The sequence below is a fragment of the Amblyomma maculatum genome, chromosome 11 (assembly GCF_055883805.1).
Source record: "Amblyomma maculatum isolate TAMU_Amacu chromosome 11, ASM5588380v1, whole genome shotgun sequence".
In the NCBI taxonomy this organism is placed as follows: Eukaryota; Metazoa; Arthropoda; class Arachnida; order Ixodida; family Ixodidae; genus Amblyomma; species Amblyomma maculatum.
In genome coordinates this window covers 64970981-64993255 of record NC_139354.1, presented here as the reverse complement: position 1 = coordinate 64993255, position 22275 = coordinate 64970981, and the positions used below count along the sequence as shown (strand labels likewise).

The 22275-nt window shown below is 45.1% G+C and overlaps 1 protein-coding gene across 2 annotated transcripts in view; it reads right to left on the bottom strand.

Annotated features, from left to right (window-relative positions):
- The window catches only part of LOC146173992 (uncharacterized), a 130804-nt gene that overhangs the window by 21964 nt on the left and 86565 nt on the right, over nt 1-22275 (bottom strand). Inside the window, exons 7-10 of one of the 2 annotated variants that reach the window (XM_084583235.1) lie at nt 20985-21102; nt 15623-15702; nt 10068-10272; nt 2210-2429 (exon numbers count right to left, since the gene is read on the bottom strand). In XM_084583235.1, coding sequence (XP_084439361.1) covers nt 2341-2429; nt 10068-10272; nt 15623-15702; nt 20985-21102 — 492 coding nt within the window. In that variant the 3' untranslated portion in view covers nt 2210-2340. Of the gene's footprint in view, nt 1-254; nt 335-2209; nt 2430-10067; nt 10273-15622; nt 15703-20984; nt 21103-22275 lie in introns of those variants that run through there. The other variant, XM_084583236.1, reaches the window with a different exon arrangement.

Below are 22275 nucleotides of genomic sequence, written 5' to 3'. Positions count from 1 at the left end.
TTCGAAGGCAGCGTCGCTTGGCGCAGTGTAGGCACGATGCGCTTTTGCCAACACCTCATGTCGCTGCCGATCGCAGCGCCACCTTTGTTTACAAACATGATGCTTGTCTATAAGTTGCTCCATTTTGTGCAAGGCCACCCGACATTCATATAAAACCCAGATTGAAACAAGCCATGCGAGTAAGCCTGCCTTAGGGCTGACATGTCATATGCAAATGAGCAGAAATATGTAAAAGAGCAGAAACAAAATGCTACCTTTTGTGGCTCGACTCCAATGTTGCCATTGTCTGCCTTGTGCAGGAGTCCTTTGAGCTCTTTGACTAGTTGAAGAGATTCTGAAACAAAAATAAAGACAGAAAATAATGGGCGCAGATTACTTTTACAGCCCTAGCAGTATTACCCTAGTTCTCTAAGTTCTGCATCGTCAATGTTATCGTCCTAACTGGAAGCCTTATTCCCCTAGCAAACGAACACTCGAAGCAAGAAAACTGGCTAAACTCGGCTATAGCTTTAACAGTATTAAACTAGGGCTGCAAAGTCCCTCCATTTTCTTCGTCTTGGCCTCTGCATTTCATCGAATACTACAATAGACTTCACTACACGATCAGTCAAAGTGGGCTCCCAGTAGCAAGTTTCACCTCAAGACAGTAAACTGTACATTAACAAAGCTGTTGGCTTGAGAGCCCCTCTATCCAGGGCTCCACCTTGCAGCTAAGGACAACTCGGAAAACTGAATTCAAACCTAAGGCACTAATCTAGCCATTGTGCAACATATACTTCCTTCAGCCACAAATGCATCCAGTATTAACAGGCAAGGGAAGTCATTCATGGTGTCATCATTGTGTTAACCGTTTCACAAATGAGCTGACACTATTGCATACCCCGAGAGTGACTGTAACTCTGGTTTGGTGTGTGGGGTTGAACGTCCCAAAGCGACTCAGGCTATGAGAGATGCTGTAGTGGAGGACTCCGGAAATTTCTACCACCTGAAGTTCCTCAACGTGCACTGACATCGCACAGCACGCGAGCGCCTTGCTTTTCGCCTCCGTCGGAAAGCAGCCGCCGAGGCCGGGATTAGATCCCGCGTCCTTGGGAACAGTAGTCGAGCGCCGTAACAACTGCGCCACCCTGGCAAGGCGACTGTAACCCTAATCGTCAGATGATGAGTAGCCAGACTAACTGCACAAACTACCACACAATGAAGGCAAAGAATATTGCAGTGTTAAAATAGTATACTGAAGTCTCTGCAGTTTTATTCGCCGTAAGCTGCATCAAGAAGACCAACAGGCAGCGAGGAATTTGTGACTAGTCATAAGTGCTGAACCTAGTTACTCTTTACGATATTTTTAACTGCAACCCATGCTGTTGCATTAACAGTTCAGAGTTTGCATACAAGGTGGCATATCTGCAAATGTCAGAATGCTGGACAATAAGGCATGCAATCAACATTCTTAGTTTTGTATACTGGCACTAAACTCACCTGCCATGAAAGAATTCAAGATAAATTCTGACTCACAGGCAGCATGTGAACACAGACGTCACCAACCAGAGAATATGGTCTCGTAAGATGTAAAATGTGTGGTACCTTGTTGGCAGAGTTGTCGATGATGGAGTAAAAGCGTTCTACTCGAGGCAAAACTGTAAAAGCCAGCCTAATAACCATGTCATTCATTTGTCCAGCTGCAAAAATTTGTTACGCTTCCCTCGAGTGAACTACAAGAAACAAACAGTTACATGTTCTGTGCATTGTATGTTTTCCCTAACCCCTTTTCACAAGGTCCAACCCTTACAATAACATAAATTTAATTCATGTTACAGTCTTTCCATCTATAAACGCTACAATATCTTATTTTCCGCATTTCTGCACTGTTCTGCCCTGACCCAGTTTAATGATTGTTGGCGATACAAAAGTCTGGATATAGAATGTACTGGACAGGTTGCTTGGAAAAGTGGCCATAACATTTCCATTGAATATGCTGTGTTGAAATTATTAACTTAACTTAGCATGAGTTGAATTAGTGCTGAGGATATGAAGGTATCCAGTTAAAAAGCAGCTGCTGCATGTGCGTTAAACTAGCGTTGAACATTCTCAATATTGGGTCTTCGTGGTTGCCATTTAAAGAATGAATGATGAAAAGCGAAGAGTGCTGATTATCATCAAAAAAAGATCTGTGTGCTTTGTAAAATGAAATGTTCAGTGATGGAATAGTAAAAAAAAAAATACAGACTGCCTATTTTTAGAAATTTCTTTATTTTCAATAACAATTGATCGATAATGTGAGTTGTTAAGTAAGCACAGTGCGGTTATACAGAGAGAACTCGAGTAAGCAGCGGATGCAGCCTAACGAACCCTCATGTTCCGAAGGACAGAGGAGAGAGTTTTTTTTATATAACCGACGTCGGTTCCCGGAAACTTCGAGCAGGTGTAATCTGGAAGAAGAAAAAGAAGAAAATATCAGAAAGCACCTCAAGCCTTCAGAGAAAGCACCCTCAACAGGGTTAGGCATGCGTAGTACTGTAGCCAGCCACAGATCTGAAGCCATGATTTTGCACACACATTTCTTTGCTTATACTTGCTCGTGGTACCAGCACGCGTCCTCATTGAAAAATTGGACAAGATCGATCAAAATTTTTGATGCATCACAAATGATCGCTCGAATTTTCGGCCTTAACACTCACTGCCCCAGTGCTCTGCTGCCAAGAGCCAACCCTTTCGCTATCACGAAAGTACCAGTACGTTTTCGTGCTTCCCCCCCACAATGTCATCGACGTACCCGTAAGTTTTCTATCATGCATTCAAAACTTTGTGCCTGAGCGCGAAACTGGCACGCTTGGACAGGCTGCGCCATCTGTCAAATCTTTCTACAAGTTCATATTTTCATCCTGCGTTGTGTTGGCGCGTATACTGCAGAGTATGGAGAGACCCCGTCCACCCCCGCCACCTTCTTTGCTGGGGGGCGCGGTCGCTCCGCACGCGCTACTCTATCATGCTAAGCGGTCATGCAGCACGCGCGTTTTGCGGCGCGTGCGTGCGGTTACAGGTTCAAGGGTTGTTCTGCCATCTGCCACAGGTTTTCAGGTTTTTTATTTTTATTCTGTTGGTGTGTCTGCTACGACGCCTCACGTTCAGGAGCTCGCGCCGTTGCCTCTCTAATTGGTCGACACATGACTCAATCGCTGCTTTTGCTCTCTCTTGCCACGTCTTTGCTTGCGGCTAGCAGCCGCAAAAGAGGTTGTTTTAGCCTCTTTCCACCTCCCTCTGCCATCATGATTTCACAACGTGCTATTTATCTCTGCTGTGCGGGCCACTGAATGTGCGCCCTCCGTGCGTGCGGTTACTTTCAGATGGCTCACCGCGCGGGACCTTCAACTGCGGACTGGAGCTATGGCTCTTCTGATTATAAATACGAGTCGAGCTCGGATTCAATTTCTCAAGAAGTATCGAGCAGTTTTTTTCTTATATTATCCTCATTTATCTAATTTATAGTCAGGCTGATAATGATGATTATGTTGTTTAACAACACCTGCAGAGCACTGAAATTTGCATATTCTGTTGACTATGTTATTTGTATAGCAATCATAACCAAAAATAAATCATTATGCTCGTTTCCTGAAACTAAGCCGACACTGAGGGTGCGTCACGGCCAGAAACGCCCGACAGCGAAAGGGTTAATTAGGTGACTACTTAATTTTGAATTGACGCGTTTGAATTGTGGTGCTGGCGAAGACTCTTAAGAGTTCCTTGGACTGCCAGAAGATCAAATCAGTCGATATTGTCAACCATAAACCCTGACTGCTCATTGGAGGGTCAAATTCTAAAGTTAAAGCTCAGCTACTTTGGTCATTTGATGAGAAGAGAGGAGTCGCTGGAGAAAGATTTGATGTTGGGAAAAGTTGAGGGTCGCCGGAGAAGGGGTAGGCAGCGAACGCGATGGTTAGATGGCATCCTCGAGGCACTGCAGATGAAGTTATGTGATGTTAGGAAGATAGTGAGAGACCGGAAAGCGTGGCGTGACATGGTCCATAGGGTCACGAAGAGTCGGACACGACTGAATGCCTGAACTGAACTGAACTGGACTAATTTTGGACATATGTTTTTGTCTTTCGAACAGTGAGCAAGACAATACTATAGACCTCCTCCATGTTTACAACAAACAAGGCAATCGAGGTGGCGCTGCAGTCGTCTGCGATCCCAAGGTAGGCAAAACGCACGGGAGCGACACTGTGGCCAAGCTTATCAAACGCGTGCTATTGTGAAATGCAGGCGCCTTTTTGGCAGACGAAATAACCATGTGCTCAGGGGGTTTTCACGAACCCAACAAGTCAAGTGCAGTCCCCTTTTAGAGAGAAAGGGCAAAATGCAGAGGGAGAGAGCAAAACACCAGTCACGATGTCCCATTAAAAACTTGCTTTTTCTCCCAAATAATCGACTTTACCCGCATTCTGTCAAGTTCATGTACGCAAGACTGTGCAAGTATTTCGTGAGCCTCAGCGGTGAGGACAAAAGCGATACATAAAAAACCTCCATGCACACGGCATGCGGCGCCTGGTCCCGCATGCCGTACCAGACGGAGAGTAGGTTCAAGGCACACAAGCAAAGTTTTAAGCAAGGTTGTTAACTATTTGCTGTTTTCGTCCAGCAAATCAACACCTGAACGCGAATTTCAAAGCTTCGAATGCTTACAACTACTTTCAGTCGAGTAAAAAGACGGTGATTTTTTTTTCAAGCACGTAAACAGAGCGCGCAAACCATGTACGACGTAATCCGCTTAAGACATTATTGTATTCTCAGATGATTCTTCACACCGAGCGGCAAATTAACGTTGTTGGTAAGCACTATGGTCCTCGCTAGCTTCGAGAGGCTTTTATAAGTAAGCATGGCAACAGTAGCAAGGCCATTGTGCCTTGGCACCGCGCAGATTTGCTTAGCGTGCGCTATTTGTTGAAATCGCCCCGCCTTGTGACTGTTTCATCTACTGTGTTCGTGGGCGACTGTCGTCGTTACCTTTTGCAATTTCGTCACGGGTATTCACAGTTTTAGCTTGCATTACAATTACAAGCTGCAGCAGTCACGGTGGTTCTGTAGCTAGAGCGACCGCATAAAGATCCTCACAGAGTCTCAATCTTGAGTCCATATGTATCTCGGCGATGCTGAACCCCACAACTCGCATTCACACTTAGCCGCTGTTTATAGGACTAAAACCACTCAGTATATAAAAAAAAAAAAAAAAAACAATCAGCTCCAATCGAGCAAATCAGTGGCTGTCAACACACAGTGGTAATCTTCATCATGGAATAGATTAAAATAATTTGAGGTAAACATGGCGAAGGCTAGCCATGCAGTATAGCCATGAAGGAGTTCAGCACTGATCACTCACACATCAGCTCAATACGCATACGTACAATTACCAAAGTGAAAAAACAAAAAATTACGAGGGACTTTAGAGACTAAAGTATTGAAAGGTGAAAGCCTGAGAAGCCTCATCTTGTCTAGCGTTCCTGCCATCTGCAATCCCACACTTGAATGCGCGCCAAGGAACGCCACGTGACAGCCGCAAAAGCAAGACACACTTTGTCCACGACAGTATGAGCCATTAAAGGGGGAGACGCAGGTCTTAAAACGGTCGAAAATGGTCAAAAAGTCGATTTTGGGAAAAACTCATTTTCGGAAGGTTTATCCTTTCGAGCATCTACAGTAAAATTATTAACGCTGAATTCGGTCGAGAAATGCGATAAAATCGGCTTTCAAAACACCACGGCAGCGACGAAATGGCCCCGAAAAGAGAGACTTTGTTCGAACTTCCCGCGCGCGCCGCCGGCGTTGCTGCCGGCCGATTGCCGCCATCTTGGGCTTGTTTTAAAGCTGGTTTCTTTGTGCGCAATTTGAGCTATCTCAAAATGGCGTCGCTCAAGCCGAGCGGCGGTTCGGGCCGGTTTCCCGGAGGCCGTTTTCGGGTCGCTGATTGGCTCGCACGCGGCGCGCTTCGCGCGCGCGCCGTTCTGCGCCTCCCATTGGCTGGTGTGACCGTCTACGTCATTTTTTTTTTCTTTCTCTTGCGTTCGCCGCTGTGGCTGTCGCTTCGTGTTCGTCTGTTTTTGCGCTCGTGTTTCTCTACACGCCGTGTTTCCGCCTTGTGCCGGGAGTTTCTCTTTGCGATCGAGATGCCGGGAGACAGTCGATTGAAACCGAGCACGCAACGAGCTTTTGGAAGCCGGAAGAAACGTCCGTGGAACAAAAAACGGCAGGCAGCGGCCACCAGTGCGTCGCCGGGGCCTGCAGTGCCGGACTCGTTGGATCCGCCGGGTACATCAAGCACGCTGCCCGATGACGACACCGCGGGACCAAGTTGCAGCACGAATCGTATCTCGGATCGTGGTACACTTCGTGTTGATGCTGTGTACTATTCGTCGACCGAGCAGGCGCAGCGTGTTGAGCGATCGGCGCAAGCAAAGTCCGTTCTGTCGGAAAAGTCGGCAACCCAGCGCAAGTTTGACCTTCTTGGCGTCAGTGCGGATTACCAGACAGCTGATGCCGGTACCCAGTTCGTGATTGTGGACTTGAAGGATTTGAACAATTTTTTTGCGCAAGCGAAGTGCGGAACCTGCGGCGCAGGAAGTCTGCATTTGAGCAAGGCAACAGATAAGGAAAAGCTTCTGCTTGTCTGCGAAAACTGCGATTTCGAACAGAAGCAGTTCTCTTCCCCAAGAATAAGCGAAGCAGTTCTTTTCCCCAACTGTTTGCCTGGTGGAGCTCTCGTCTCGGCTCCGGTCCTCACTTCCACCTCAAAAAAAAAAAAAAGTCAACCCCTAACTTCTCGAAAGTAACCTCTATAATTTCATCACACTTACACATTCGACATTTTTTTTTTAAATGTTTCCTTGGATGGAATAAGACACTTTTTTTTTTGTTTTGTAGGGAAACTGATAGGGAACATCTGAGTAACATCCGTTGTCGAAGATTCTTCCCAATATTTTCTGCACTCAGTGTCAAAACTTCAAATGAGTTTTTCTCAGCTTCATGTTTTTTGGTGACATGACTAGCCTTACGGAACTTTTCATTGGGTTTTTGTGGTGCAATTTTAATAAATCTTATACCGTTGAATTCAGAAAGGTTCGAACTGTGGAGCTATGCTATTTTTATATTGCTAAGTTGAACATGTCAAATTTATTGAACAATAATGTCAGCTAATTATATTTTCGAGTTGTGGGGCATCTACATAATTGAATATTTTTATACTGTGATGTACATCAATGATAATATAAATAGCATAGCTCCACATGGCAGGTCTTTGGCTACAACTACATTTTAATCGGAACGAAAAAATATTGAGGGAAACTGTCCTAACGACCCGTAAGAAATTACCAAATTAGGCTTTGGTTATTTCCCAATAACATTAGAACTAATTGAGATAGAGTAAAACTAATTACATTTTTGAAAACAGGAGGAAGAAATACATATACACACCCAATTTCGTTATTATATCTCTAAAAATAAAAATTTTCATTTTAAGACCAGTGTCTCCCCTTAAAATTAGAGGGTCTCTGAAGGCGTACCCTTCCTATCCTATAATTTGCCTCCCATCGTTAGCATCTTGTCGGCATTCGTTGCAGTGTTACATATAATTACAATTGGCTTACAAGAAAGGAAAGGTGCAGTATCTATCACACTTCCTTCGGCACGTGTGAGTTTGGACAGTACACCATCGCTCCTGTCGAGTGGCATCGCAGATGGCAGGAGCGCATCCCGCCTTGGCCAATCAGAACGCAAAAGCGAGACACACTTTGTCCACGACAGTATGAGCCATTAAAGGCTGTCGCCTTAAAATTAGAGGGTCTCTGAAGGCATACCCTTCCTATCCAATAATTTGCTTCCCATCGTTAGCATCTTGTCGGCATTCGTTGCAGTGTTACATATAATCATATAATTACAATTGGCTTACAAGAAAGGAAAGGCGCAGTATCTATCACACTTTCTTCGGCAAGTGTGAGTTTGGACAGTACACCATCGCTCCTGTCGAGTGGCATCGCAGATGGCAGGAGCGCATCTCGCCTTGGCCAATCAGAACGCAAAAGCGAGACACACTTTGTCCACGACAGTATGAGCCATTAAAGGCTGTCGCCTTAAAATTAGAGGGTCTCTGAAGGCATACCCTTCCTATCCTATAATTTGCCTCCCATCGTTAGCATCTTGTCGGCATTCGTTGCAGTGTTACATATAATTACAATTGGCTTACAAGAAAGAAAAGGCGCAGTATCTATCACACTTTCTTCGGCAAGTGTGAGTTTGGACAGTACACCATCGCTCCTGTCGAGTGGCATCGCAGATGGCAGGAGTGCATCCCGCCTTGGCCAATCAGAACGCAAAAGCGAGACACACTTTGTCCACGACAGTATGAGCCATTAAAGGCTGTCGCCTTAAAATTAGAGGGTCTCTGAAGGCGTACCCTTCCTATCCTATAATTTGCCTCCCATCGTTAGCATCTTGTCGGCATTCGTTGCAGTGTTACATATAATTACAATTGGCTTACAAGAAAGGAAAGGCGCAGTATCTATCAAACTTCCTTCGGCACGTGTGAGTTTGGACACTACATCATCGCTCCTGTCGCGTGGCGTTCCTTGGCGCGCATTCAAGTGTGGCATCGCAGATGGCAGGAACGCATCCCGCCTCGGCTAATCAGAACGTAAAAGCGGGACACACTTTGTCCACGCCACCATGAGCCATTAAAGGCCTTCGTCTTAAAAAATGTCTTTCAGGAATCGTTTGCATAGGTAAACATATCTATGCATGCTCTAACAAAGAAACAGGCCTATGCATTACAATATACTGGCCTTCGAGCAGCTATACAGCTGTGTCGTAAAAGTAAATAAGCTCTAGCTTAGCTGTGACAAAGTGTTATCTGCATATCCAGAGCCAGCATTGGTATCCAGCCTTGGCGCTTCACCACGGCAGTCAACTGTTTACGGCATCCTTCGCAGACAAGAAACCTGTGCACGATTAGTAAAATTCCCTTTCTGCCTTTCGGCACATATTACGGCGACGCAACTGGTCGGCCATGGTGCTGTTTTATTTCAGACAGCAGCAACCCACTCCGCAATCACGGCAGACAAAAAGGACTGGAATGTTGTTTTGCCTACCACACGAAAGTCACTGACGACGACAGCGCCACAACATTTTCGTGAATCGAATGTTTTAAAAGCTGGCGCATTTTAAAACATTCCATTCTTATTTTTATGCACTTGTACACTGTTCTTAAACATCGAGTGAAACGCATTGTTGAAATTAGCATAGCGGGACAATGTTATCTTCTGTTGTGCTGCAATGGCAGCTCATGACTCCTTCCTTATTATTCACAAGCCAGCTCACCCTAACGGCACTGGCTGCTTAGATGTTCGCATTAAATTTCGTACCCGATGTGCACGTAACAATGAGCACACAGCATGGAAATAATATAACCTTCGTATGGAGAAAACATGACCCAAGATAACCGTCACTTCTTCAAAAGCTGTAAAGACGTCTACCGCTTAGTCGCACAATTTTTTCCCATGAGATGGTATGTGAGGCATTCGTACGTATAGACCACTATGTGGTATCTGCCCCTGCCAGTTAAATTATTTACCAGCAAATGTTTCCTCTCAAATTCTTTTGGTACTGGCCCAACAGGGGATGTGACGTCACAGATGAGCTGAGACAACACTGATGTTATGCGAGGCGACAAAAATCGAGTTTTGCTATTCTAACTCAGTTTTAGGTCGTCCGTCTAAGCAGCTACATTGATACAATACGAACAACAATTACACCACAGTTTTTGCATGTCCCACACGACTTCAACCTTGTCCCATGTCGTCTATGATGTCACGGCCATCATGTACAGCTGTTTAAAATAATTTTCTATGGCTTTAGCCAAATTTTGTGATGATCCACGTTTAGCAATATTCCGAGCATAGTTATGAAGCAAGAACACAGCAGTTTCGTGCTACCATCGCTTTTAGAAACCGTTACGAATAAGATGAAACTATCACCATTTCAAAACATAAAGCACATGCACACGGCAAGAAAAATACACTAGCCTAATATGGCGTTCACACGGTCAGGGTCCAAATGCTCTTTCGGAGACAGGCTCTTGCTTTGATTCCCAAGCAGGCATTTTCCCTTGAGCTCCTCGGTCGTGAACAGGTGACGCAGGAGCGCTCGTGCAAGCCTGCCCGGGCTGCAGCTCGTCTCTAGCATACGGAGTTTGGGCTCCTCAATTAGAATTCCATTCCCAATGTGGATCTGCAAGCATCATTCAACGCAGAGTGAAGGAGCTAAAATTCGGGGAAGGGGATACCCCTCTTGAAACATTTTTCTTTACTTTTAGATTAAATGCAATGAAAATGCACAGTAAGATGTGTTGTCGGCCTAGTTGGTGCAGTACTTCAGACATCTTATAGTAGCGCGAACAAAAACACACACAAGACAGGGTACAGGACGAGCGCTATAGCGCTCGTGTGTGTTTTGTGTGTGTTTTTGTTCGCGCTACTATAAGATGTCTGAAGAAAATGCACAGCTTAACCTCTTTTTTGTGCCATCTCAAATATGTAATTGCTTTCCTGATATGCTAATTAGTTTTTAATTATTTGACAATTTCTCATCTCTTGCAAAGAATAACCCACTAATCAGAAAACTATTATTAACGCGTGGCTAGATAGTATACGGTGTAAGAAATACATATGACTTACATTTTTGATCAAGGTAATATTAGTCATTTTACAACTTCTTGAACTTCCGATGAAAGAAAAAAAAAATTATCAAGCATAAATTGGGATATCTGTTCCCAATGTTGTTAATATGTCAGGAGCATGCTGCAATACAATTAATTCCTTTAACTGCTCTAGATGCGAAGATTCGGTCTTGTAAACTAGCAAACAGTCAAAGATTTGTGTTTCCAGAAAACGAGAAAAAATGAGCAGAGGTGCAGTGTATACAGTTCGTTTGCACCTTATAAAGTTGAATTAATGAGTTAGTATGTAGGAGATGGCCTGCAGGTTTTCACAATGTCATTTTCAAAAAGTCATTTTTTCCCCCAGATTTTCGACCCTTCAAAAGCCCTGTCCCCCATAAGCGGGAAACACAATTAACCTTGGAATTGCCACACACACACATGCACACCAAGAACGTTAGAAGTAATGAACTTCCCACATTTCAACGCTTAAGGCTTCTTTAATCCATATATATAAAAAGAATTATCACGAAAAACATTAAGCATCATTGCATCGATTTGGCGCATATTGATAACTTCTGAATGACCGTGCGACCGAAATAGCGAGTGCAACAAGAGTGGGGGTAGCAGCTTATGGCAATTTATAAGTATCCCTGGAGAGAAGACTATATCTGGTGATTTTTTTTCTTAGAAGCTCTAAAATGTTTAGGCAAATGTTTAGGCTTTAGATTAATTTTAGCCCTGGATGAGGCAAACTGCTTCGATTCACTAATTACCTAAATACGTCAATTTACTTCTTTAATTTTCACTCTAAAGGCTATGCTGAGTTTGCAGGATTGGAAGCTCATTCTCCAAATAGCATAGCCGTGAAAATATATTTACTTAAAGAAAAATATTGTAATGCGCATTGCAAGCCCCACAAATATCACCCTGATAGGCAGTTTCACAATGCTAGCACAGCGTCTTGTGACGTAGAGCCAGACGGGCGCACGGCGCAGTTGAACTCCTTTTACATTTATTAGGATGCACAAAAACATTGCTTGTCACGGTTTCGTTCAGCACTGACAGAGTTTAGCAAAGTGTAAAGTCATTAGTGTGCTTGGCTTTTCAGGAAAGGAAAAGCACAGTATTTGCATCAATCCTTAGTAGACACTTTCATCCACAATTAACTGCATACAATTAGAGGTACATTTATAATATTTGTATAAATGTATACATATAATTATATAATATATAATTTATATAGCTATACATCATTATTTATTATATATAATTATATATTTATATAAATATATTATATTCTTTTACTAACACAATTTACAGAAATTAAACTTTATAATTAGGTATTTATATATTTAGAGGTAGAGGTAAAAGCGGAATAAATGACATCAGCCTGGAACGCTGCACAAAAAAACGGTTGTGCTGCAACTCTAATAGGCAATAATGAGACATTTCCGTCGGACATGCAAGGAGAGAGGGAGAAGGGGCATGCTTTAATTGCTGGCTACCCTCGAAGTACTCAGAGCGGAAAGGGAGAGAAAAATCGCAAAAACCAAAAGCAGCAAACCACAGCTAAAAAACTGAACCAAAGTCGGTTTTATTGAACATGCCAGGAGCTGGTGCGAGGCTTTCAGTCATCAGCCCAGTTCACACATTGTGCAATAAATGCGCTGTTTGCAATTATCCTGTCCTTGGAAGCTTATTTCACTGTCTTCATGTCACACATATTTGGACACACCTAGCATGCACTGGTAGTAGGAAAAGACATCTTACAATGGGCAAAAGCCACTCGCAAACCTCTGTGAGCATTGGCTTCAATGTGAAGGAATTTGGTAGGCTTATTTTTTGCCCTTTCCTATATACTGAATCATTGATATACTAAACAATTTTGTGATCCCCTTTGAAATTAATACGCTAACTGACTTCGACTGTAGCTACAAAACAGAACAAAAGAAGAAAGTAGAATTATCCTCACCAAGGAAAAAAAAAGCTATCACATTTGAACATGCAACAATGTGTGAACGCATCTGCTTTTCGAATCCAGTTTCTCAGCATTTCTATTTTTCTCCTTTCTGTTAAAAGAAAGTTTTTTACGTGAAAGGCTTCTTTTAAAAACCCTTACTAAACAATATTTAGATGACCATGTGCAATTATTTTCAAAACTTTCTAGCATAAATTGCAGCAACTGAAGTAATCAGTTGGAACTTCCAATTACAGTCGAGCCCGCTTATAACGAACCTGAGCGTCACGCGGCGTCCGTTCGTTATATCCCGAAGTTCGTAGTAACTGGACCACAAACTAAAAAAGAAAAAAAAAAAAGTTGGCGGTCAAAACACGAAATTTATTTCTTAGCAAAAAAGTCTGTGATGGTCGTCTGTTTCTGCAGTGCAGATGCGATGAGGGCGGTCTCCAGTTTATTTAAAGCACTAGCGTGCTCTTCGCCGAGTCCCTTGGCATAGACAAGTTGTCTGAGGCCCTCTTATAGCCCATTGCTACAGATGTGCTTACGGGTGCTGGCTCAGACGTTTCATCTTCATCTGATTCTTCCGCGTCGCTCTCGGCCCGCACTTCAGAAACGATGCCTTTGTCCGTGCACGGTTCCGCAATATCCGCGTCTTCATCCACAGAAATAAAATCCTGCCAACCAATGCCAGGACCTCCCATGTCGGAGTCGACGACATGCTGCCACAAATCGCCGCCGGAATCATCATCATCGGAGGCATCAGGCCCGACGTCCGGTACTGCGTCGACGAAGCCGGCCTTGCGGAAACAGTTTCACACGCAAGCGGTCGTCACCTCCGCCCAGGCCGCCTTCACCATCTCAAGGGCTGAATACAATGAAACTCGGAGCGGCAAGTTAGCGGCCGGACGGTCAACGGCGATGAGCAAGCGCTGCACAATGCGGCGCCTATACGATGCCTTAAAGGAGCGTATTATGCCCAAATCAAGAGGCTGCACTTTAGAAGTGGTATTGGGCAGCAGGAAAAGTACAGTCACTGCCGTCAGAGACGTTTGCACGTGGTGCGCTGAGCAATTGTTGAGCACGTGCCTGCTTTGCCTTTGCATGTCGCGGTCAAACTCGCCCAGCCACTCTGCGAATAAATCCCGTGTCATCCAGGACTTAGTATTGTGCCTGTAGCGCACGGGTACATGGTTCCGAAAGCAACGTGGCTTCTTGGATTTTCCGATTACAAACGGCATGCGCTGGTCGCTGCCATTCATATTAGTGCACAGAAGAACTGTAATGCGCACTTTACTGTGTTTACCGCCAGCGCATGACTCCCCTTTCATGGAGTGCGTCTTGTCTGGAAGCATCTGATAAAATAATGCAGTTTCATCTGCGTTATACACATCCTGCTCCGCATAGCTTGCAATAATGGCTTGGTTTGTTGCAAGCCAATTGGCAACGTCCTGGTCACTTACCAAACGCGCCTCACCGACAATCGATTTAAAAACAATCCCATGCCACACTTTGAACCGATGTAGCCAGCCATTGCCTGGGCAGAAGTCGGGAAAATCTAGTAGGAATGCGAAGTCTTTGGCTTTGCCCAGCATGATTGGTCCACTTATCGGAATGTTGCGAGCCCGTGCGTCGACGAACCACTTCAGCAGCGCATCCTCTACGTCCGCATAGGTGGCCTTCCGCAGGCGCTTTCTGTCCGCTGTGTTGGCGTCGGAGCTGGCGATCTTTTCCTTATTCTTCAGAATTGTCGAGATGGTTGATTTCGACACGTTGTACTTCTTCACCAGCTCGCAATTTTTAGCACCTTGAGACAGTTCCGTCACAATTGCTCGCTTCGTTGCCATGTCCAGCGCTTTTCGTTTTGTGACCGCTGGAGGCAGGCAATTCCCGTCTGCCATCCCGAATTATACGACTCAGGCCCGACAGACGAAGCGCTCACACGACACACACGAAAATGACAACAAAGCGCCGCAACTGACGGAGCACGTGCGCACGTGCGACAATCACGCGAGGCAAGCGAGGAAGTGCCTAAGGAATGGAACGGAACGGACACACAGCGAGGCATGGTATGCAGCGGGGAGACCAATGAGAGGCATCCCTGAGCGTCAGTGCTGCCACCTGTTGGCTCCTACCGTAGTTGCTTTCAACCGCCCATGGCCTCCGAGATTACCTCCGCAAATTTCGGAGGCCACGAACTGTCACCGCCGTACTGAATGCAGCGGCGCGCGCGCGCCGCTGCGCATTCAGTTCGCCCGTGCAAACAGTACAACCGCTAGCGTATGGAGAGGCCTGCCTCCTGGCGCCCCGCGCCCCTAGCACGGCCGCTCAATGGAACAGCCAGGAAACGAAACGACGAAACTTCGAAGACTATGCCGGCAGCCGGCGTCGTGGAGACAGGCGAAGACGAGGGAATGGCGAGAGGAGAGGGGAGCGGAGTTGCGAGGAGGGGCGGCAGCGTGGCCTTGGAGGCCACACCACGCGCCGACACTCGTAGGCAGCGCGCGTCGGCGAGCAAAGGGTAGCTCGCTTGCGAGGAGGATTGCGAAAACAGACCAAAAGGGATGGAAGCCCATCGTTATCTCGTATCGGGGCGCCGGGTTTACGCCGTCCGTTCGCTGTAACCGATCGGCAGCGCTCATGGACGTTCGTTATACGTGCGATCTTGTGCCATTGAAGTAATGTATATTTTGGCAGTCGCTCCGGTCTCGTTCATTATAAGCGAAAGTTCGTCTTAAGTGGGGCCGTTATAAGTGGGCTCGACTGTATACCAAGCATTCCTTTCCAGCACTCAAGTTAATGCAACAAAAGATGTGTTCTCAAGTAGCCAGTTTAATCCTGCCTTTGCTATATGCCGCGAAGGTCCTCATTTAAACCCCAATTTCCTATTCTCTACACATGAAAAGCCTAATATAGTGCAGCTGTACACAGTCACAAAACAGTGTACTCAAGTCCGTGCATACCTTGGGACAGGGAATCACATCGATGCTCGTGCTTTCGTTTTCAGTCATTTCAATCAGCCTTCTCACCGCATTGGCAGGCTCTGTGAGGGACAAAATAAGATAACAACTGCCACCCATATTCAGTCCATCTCACTGTTGCGAGTAAGTGCAAGCATGGAACACAATGCCAAAAACACATAGTGCAGTTTAGGTCCGCTCGGAAGTGGTGGAAGCCACACCGGGGTGGTACCATCGGTCAGATATGCACCTCTGCTCAATTAAAGAATAAATGCAGTTTATTTTATAGCTATAATCTGCGCATACAAATTGTATTTTGGAAATTGTTTTTATGCAAACATGACAAACAAGTGCGGCATAACAAAGATGAAGAGAGCGTATATGTTAACTTGACAAGCAGTCTCCAACTGTAATTACAAAAAAAAAAAAAAAAAAAAAAATTGCAATCAATACTGCCCTGGTTTTCCATTGGAATTAAAGCACATGCATCGAGATGCTATGAATAAGAGAAAAAAAAAAGGAGAAAAATAATCTGAACGCACGTCATTCCACAGCAAATTATTCTTGTGATCATTCTACGTTCTTGTGAGAGAGACCCGGCACGACTCCCATAGGTTTCAATGAATAAGAAACCCCGTAACTTTGGCCACGTTCCCGCATGATACGTAGTGAACTAGCCCCTTCTCCTGTCATCGCTTAGGAGAGGCCCTTGCCATTCCCAATGCATTGGAGAAAGTGTGGCGGAAGTGACGTCAAAATTTAGGGTTAGCCAAGTCGGGCAATTAGCAACGGTGACCCTGTTGCTATGAAAACTCGGGCCACTAGCAACAGCGTTGCTAAGGGCCCTAGGTATGTGAGCGTCGCGGAGAAACGGTAAATGAGGAGAAGAGACGTTGCAGCGTCTGGTCGCGACGTGGCCACGCCGGCTTAAAAAGAATTACGTCAGGGCCTCTCCTAAGCTTTCCTTCCTCCATGGTACAGTGCGATACGCAAGGACGGAATTCGTCGGGTGCCGTGGTCATGTTCGCAAAGTGTCCAGCCTGCTCCATCTTCCACCTGGCGCTGTGCCAACCATTCCACGGCGCAACGTGAATTGCTGTGGGTTAACGGCTTCCTCGTACCGCCAGCCGCCTTCTCCAGCGTAAGCGGAGCACATGCGCGAGAACTTGTTTGTTGTAGCGTCGTGTTGTGGTGTAATGGCATCAAGAAAGCACGAAGTACTATCACTGGAGAAGAACCCGAACATTCTCCACATTGTAGATTGAAACCCGACGCAGAAGCGGGAACTCCACTGTTTCAAAAAGAAGCAACATCGAAGCAAATGTCCTTGGACATCAAAAAGCAAGCAAGCCTGCGGTGTGGGGCACATGCAGCTTGATGAGGCGTTTTACAAATGGTTATCATGTTCTGCAACTTAATATAATTAAAAGGCTGTTCAGTTCAGTTCAGTTCAGTAGTTCAGTCGTGTCCGACTCTTCGTGACCCTATGAACCATGTCACGCCACGCTTTCCGGTCTCTCACTATCTTCCTAACATCACATAACTTCATCTGCAGTGCCTCGAGGTTGCCATCTAACCATAGCGTTCGCTGCCTACCCCTTCTCCGGCGACCCTCAACCTTTTCCAACATCAAATCTTTCTCCAGCGACTCCTCTCTTCTCATCAGATGACCAAAGTAGCTGCGCTTTAACTTTAGAATTTGACCCTCTAATGAGCAGTCAGGGTTTATGGTCGACAATATTGACTGATTTGATCTTCTGGCAGTCCAAGGAACTCTCAAGAGTCTTCGCCAGCACCACAATTCAAACGCGTCAATTCTTCGGCGGTCAGCCTTTTTCACAGTCCAACTCTCGCATCCATACATCACAACTGGAAAGACCATAGCACGAGTTATACGGATCTCAGTTGGCAGACTAATGTATCTGCTCTTTACTAGGCGGTCAAGGCTAACCATTGCTCTCTTTCCCAGAAGGCTGCAATTAGTGTTAATTGCCACTAAAAATCTCAAAAGTTTATTGAAAATTAAAAGCGCACTTATGCCAGCCTCAGAGCAAGCAAGCCCAACCAACCCAGAAACAGCCGAGCCAATCCAATCCAATATGGCTGTATGCAAGAGCCATAGAGTTAATACAAAGACTCTAGAGGGAAAGCTGGGCAGGGAAACGAGGTTCTCACTGGTTCGCCGCCATCATCAAATTTATCATTGTGGCCAGCACAGTTTCTGCTCGCTGCGTCAAAAATGAACAAAGGTTTGAACAAAAGTTTTAAAAACCGCTGCCGATAACACAACTGTAGGAAATTTCTATACATTGTTTTCAAGTTTCAAGCATATTATATAATCTTTCAGGCACCTTCCTGGCCATAAAGGAATGATGTAGAACAATTGGAAACCATGTTTGCGAGCAGACGTAGCAGATCAACAGTAAACACACACGACCACCCTTTGACATTTACTGTATGCAGAACTAGCCATCCCGGATAGGCCAAGGGCCGTTGCTGTGGAATTCGTCACTGTCTTTTTTAATATACTGTGGTCGTCGTCTTGCGCCAAAGCAAATTTCTGACATATTTTCAGGTGATCGGGCACAGAAGAGATGCATGTGCGCTCGACGGACGAAATGCATGCGAAGCGCGAAACAATCGCAGGGATAGCCGGCCTTGCGATAACAACTCAGAAGAATCAGGACACCTGTGTGATGTTACAGTAGGTACGCGACGCAACATATCACTAGAAATGCTCCACACGCGATGATTCTGCCGTTGTTTACAGCACCTACTGAACAGTAGCCGCCCGCCGTCGGTTAGCTGCACGCCGCCATCTTCCCACGATCCAAGTTGCCAGCTTCAAACCATCTTCATGTGCCAGATTTAGCAAGTAAAATTCATCTGGCAACCAATGAACAGTGGGATAATGGCGGCAATCACGCGGTCACCCCTCGAATGCATTGGGTGAACGGGCAGCTTTCCCTCTAGAGTCTTTGTATTAACTCTATGGCAAGAGCATAGTGTAGCTTGCCGATCGCTTTTGACCGCTACCTGTGCGGTTATTCCTGCTTTTTGTCACATACTACTCACACGCAGCACTTCCGCAGATTTTATATACAGTGAAATCTCATTACTACGAACACCACATTAACGAATTTTTCAAATTAACGAATTAAGAATCCCTGGCAGATTAGCCATGTTTTAAATGTAAAATACTGCAGAATTAAGAATTTCAAAATAGCATATATTTCAGAATAACAAACAAATTTTATTTCTTCTATTTCTTTCTATAATTTTGGAACATCAGTATTACGAATTCGGCTAAAATTAACAGCGCCGCAGCTTGCAGCTCTCGCGTGAAACGAAACAGAAACTGCCAATTGTGTGTGTATGGTCCGTGGGCGGTAGCTATCATCATCAGGACATCTAGAACTAGTTCCTAGCGCCATCATGAAGCTATGGTTTATTACGCAGTAGCCAGCAGGCCTAGCTGCCTGCGTTTTTTTCTTCCTGTGTTGTGTGCCATACGCGGTTCAGTCATTCATGCGGGACGGTATTTTTATTAATTTTTTTGCCGTGAATTATCTTAATGCGAAGTTTGTGCAAGATTGGCGATGATATTAGCCAGCGAAATGCCAAGAAGATATGAATGCAGCTGCTTTCACTGCAAGAAATCGACGCAGGCAAAAAGCGATTCGGCCTCTACAGGCAGCTAGCATTGCCCCATCGACTGCCGCGATCATTACGAAAGACAGAGATAAGATTTTCAAAGTTCAGGGAGCATTGAAGATGGGGTCATAGAGAACTCTGATGCTTTTTGTTGTTTTTTTGAACATGGACAAAGTCCGCACTTTCATTGCTCGGTGCAATCCCGCACTAAGAGTCTCCACCAGCACTGAATTGTGGTGCTGGCGACGACTCTTGAGTTCCTTGGACTGCCAGAAGATCAAACCAGTCGATATTGTTGACCATAAACCGACTGCTCATTGGAGGGTCAAATTCTAAAGTTAAGCTCAGCTACTTTGGTCATCTGATGAGAAGAGAGGAGTCGCTGGAGAAAGATTTGATGTTGGGAAAGGTTGAGGGTCACAGAGAAGGGGTAGGCAGCGAACACGATGGTTAGATGGCAGCCTCGAGGCGCTGCAGATGAAGTTACGCGATGTTAGGAAGATAGAGACCCGAAAGCGTGGCGTGATATGGTCCATAGGGTCACGATGCGTCGGACACGACTGAAAGACTGAACTGACTGAACTGAATCACGCACGCAATGAGGTGTTCCGGAAAGTGGAAGGTGTATGTGCTGTAGTGGTGCAATGTAGTGCGCGGTCGTGTTTGCTGCATGCGGCAGAAGAAAATAATTGATTTCTTCAAATAAATCAGCTTTGGAGTTAGTGCAACATTTTCACTTGAGGTTTTGGTCGTCTACACACCCGCCTACTGCCAAGGTACGTCATTTTCATACTTAGGTTTGACCACTGGCTTATAATCGCAGATTTTTCATTACAACGGTAATTCAAAATAACGAATGATTTTTTGCGGTCCCGCGGGATTCGTTATATCGAGATTTGACTGTAGTACCCAACCCAGGTGCGTTTTGGTTCTTCAATTGTGACAGCTCAGCCATGCGCTGGCGTCAAAGTATTATATCGCGCCTCGCCCTGCGGCATGGCCGTGCACTGACGAGACAGCACACACACAAAAAAATATATCTGCATGAATAGCATACTTGCTGTGCGTTAGCTTAAAATGAAAATGCACTGCAGAATATATTCTGCCATTTTCCCTGACTTGGCGAATTTTTTGGTGGTTTCCCTTACATTTCACCAATCTTTCCCGGTGCATGAAAGTTCCCTGATAATTCCAGGTTTTCCCGGCTGCTAGACACCCTGACTTGTGACATTACGAATAACTTTTTTATTGCTCGTTTTTCTGCAAATCTTTTATGCGACAGCATTTGAAACAATCGAGATGCTTATAATCTAACCCTCGAAACCATGGCACACCATTAATATAAATGGGGAAGGGCAATGCTGTGAACAGAGCCCCGCGCGCATAAAAATATGGACATGTCCCATGACACACACTGTAGTGGCCGGTGCACCGAGAGCCTCCTAGCATTTGCAAAGACCCTGCACCAAATATGTGGGAACAAAACAGCAACCAAATCACGCCAAATAATCTAAAACCAGACATGTACAAAACAATTCAGTGAAAAGAGATCTGCAATTATTAATAATGCGAACCTGTAGCACTTCAATCCTTACACACAATAATCGAGACAGTCAGTGCAGACTGCTCTCTAAAAATGATCACACCAACTTCCATGCCAAATGTGCTCAATTCGAGCAGCGGAAGTAAAAGCCTTAAATAGAGCCCTTACCAGCCGCCTTCTCCGCAATTCCCAACTCGATCTTCATACTTGCATATTTCGCTTTTAAAGCAGAATATTTTTTGCGGGCTCGCCATAGCTTCTCTGCACTCCTGCAGCATGGCTCTTCCTGAAAGCAGAAGAATAACAAATGTGAAAAGGTTTCTTACATAAACTAAGAAGCTACAAAAACACTGAAAATAGCTTTACTATACTCAAATTTTATTTTTTAACTTAAAATTAACTGTGTGGCTCTTTCCAGCTGTATTGATGTTAGTCTGGCGAGAAAAGACAATTTTCTAACAAACATGGATTAAAAAATTTGCCCCCAAATTGTGAGATCAAGCTTAAAAAAGCTCTCTAATCCCCACTCAGAAGCGGACTGGCCAAACAGGCTGGCCTAAAGGATATGGCTGCACAAACTTGTTTTGGCACGCCAGGTTTCGCTCACAAAAGATGGTCGTCGTGGCCACAACGTCCACGTTTCATTCTTATATACTCTTTATTTTTTTACCCTTTCATGCTAACGAAGCTCCACTTACGGTGAACATAGCCTCTGTGTCATTATAAGGCAGCTATCTGTTAACACAGGCTGAAGACAATCGCATTTTAGAACACCAGCGGCCGCACTGCATATCCATCCATTACAATACACATGTAAATTCGCTTGCCGTGCAAGATACCGCCAAATCACCCGCTCTCGTGAAAGTGCCCCTCTCCCTTTTTCTGAGAACCTCACGTTTCCGCACACTACCAAGCAAGCACCCTCCTTTTTTCCTCCTGCTGGCATTGGAAAAAAAAGTTTGAAATTTTTGTCAAAGTGTATGCACATATTCAAGCCCAAACCGCTTGGATTCGTTCTTCTAGTCCACTTCATCCATCTGCCATTCTACCGCTCGATAGCGTCAAGGAGAGTATTGATTTTGTGTGAACTAGGCGTCGTACACCATGCAATGTGGTCAGTGCCACTCTGTGATGTTGCCTTGCTTCTGTCCCGTCATTGTTGTCGCTTTTTATATGTTACAGTTGTTATGAATAGGAGAACTTGCATAGAATGTCTTGTAAGTTCAAGCTAGATCAAATTAAGTTCTTTACTAACGCTAGAAGCACTAAGCCCCGTACGCTTGATGGGCTAAGGGTAATGAGGTGCACGATTGGCTCGCCGTAATTGGCGCCGTGGTCCCGAGCACCGCGACAGGCTGAAGAACGAGTGTGGTGACCTTATTATTGGGTTGGATTTCAGAGAATAATTGGATAGCTTTTACAGCGACTAAGTCGTCTCAAATCACTTTCACTAAAACAG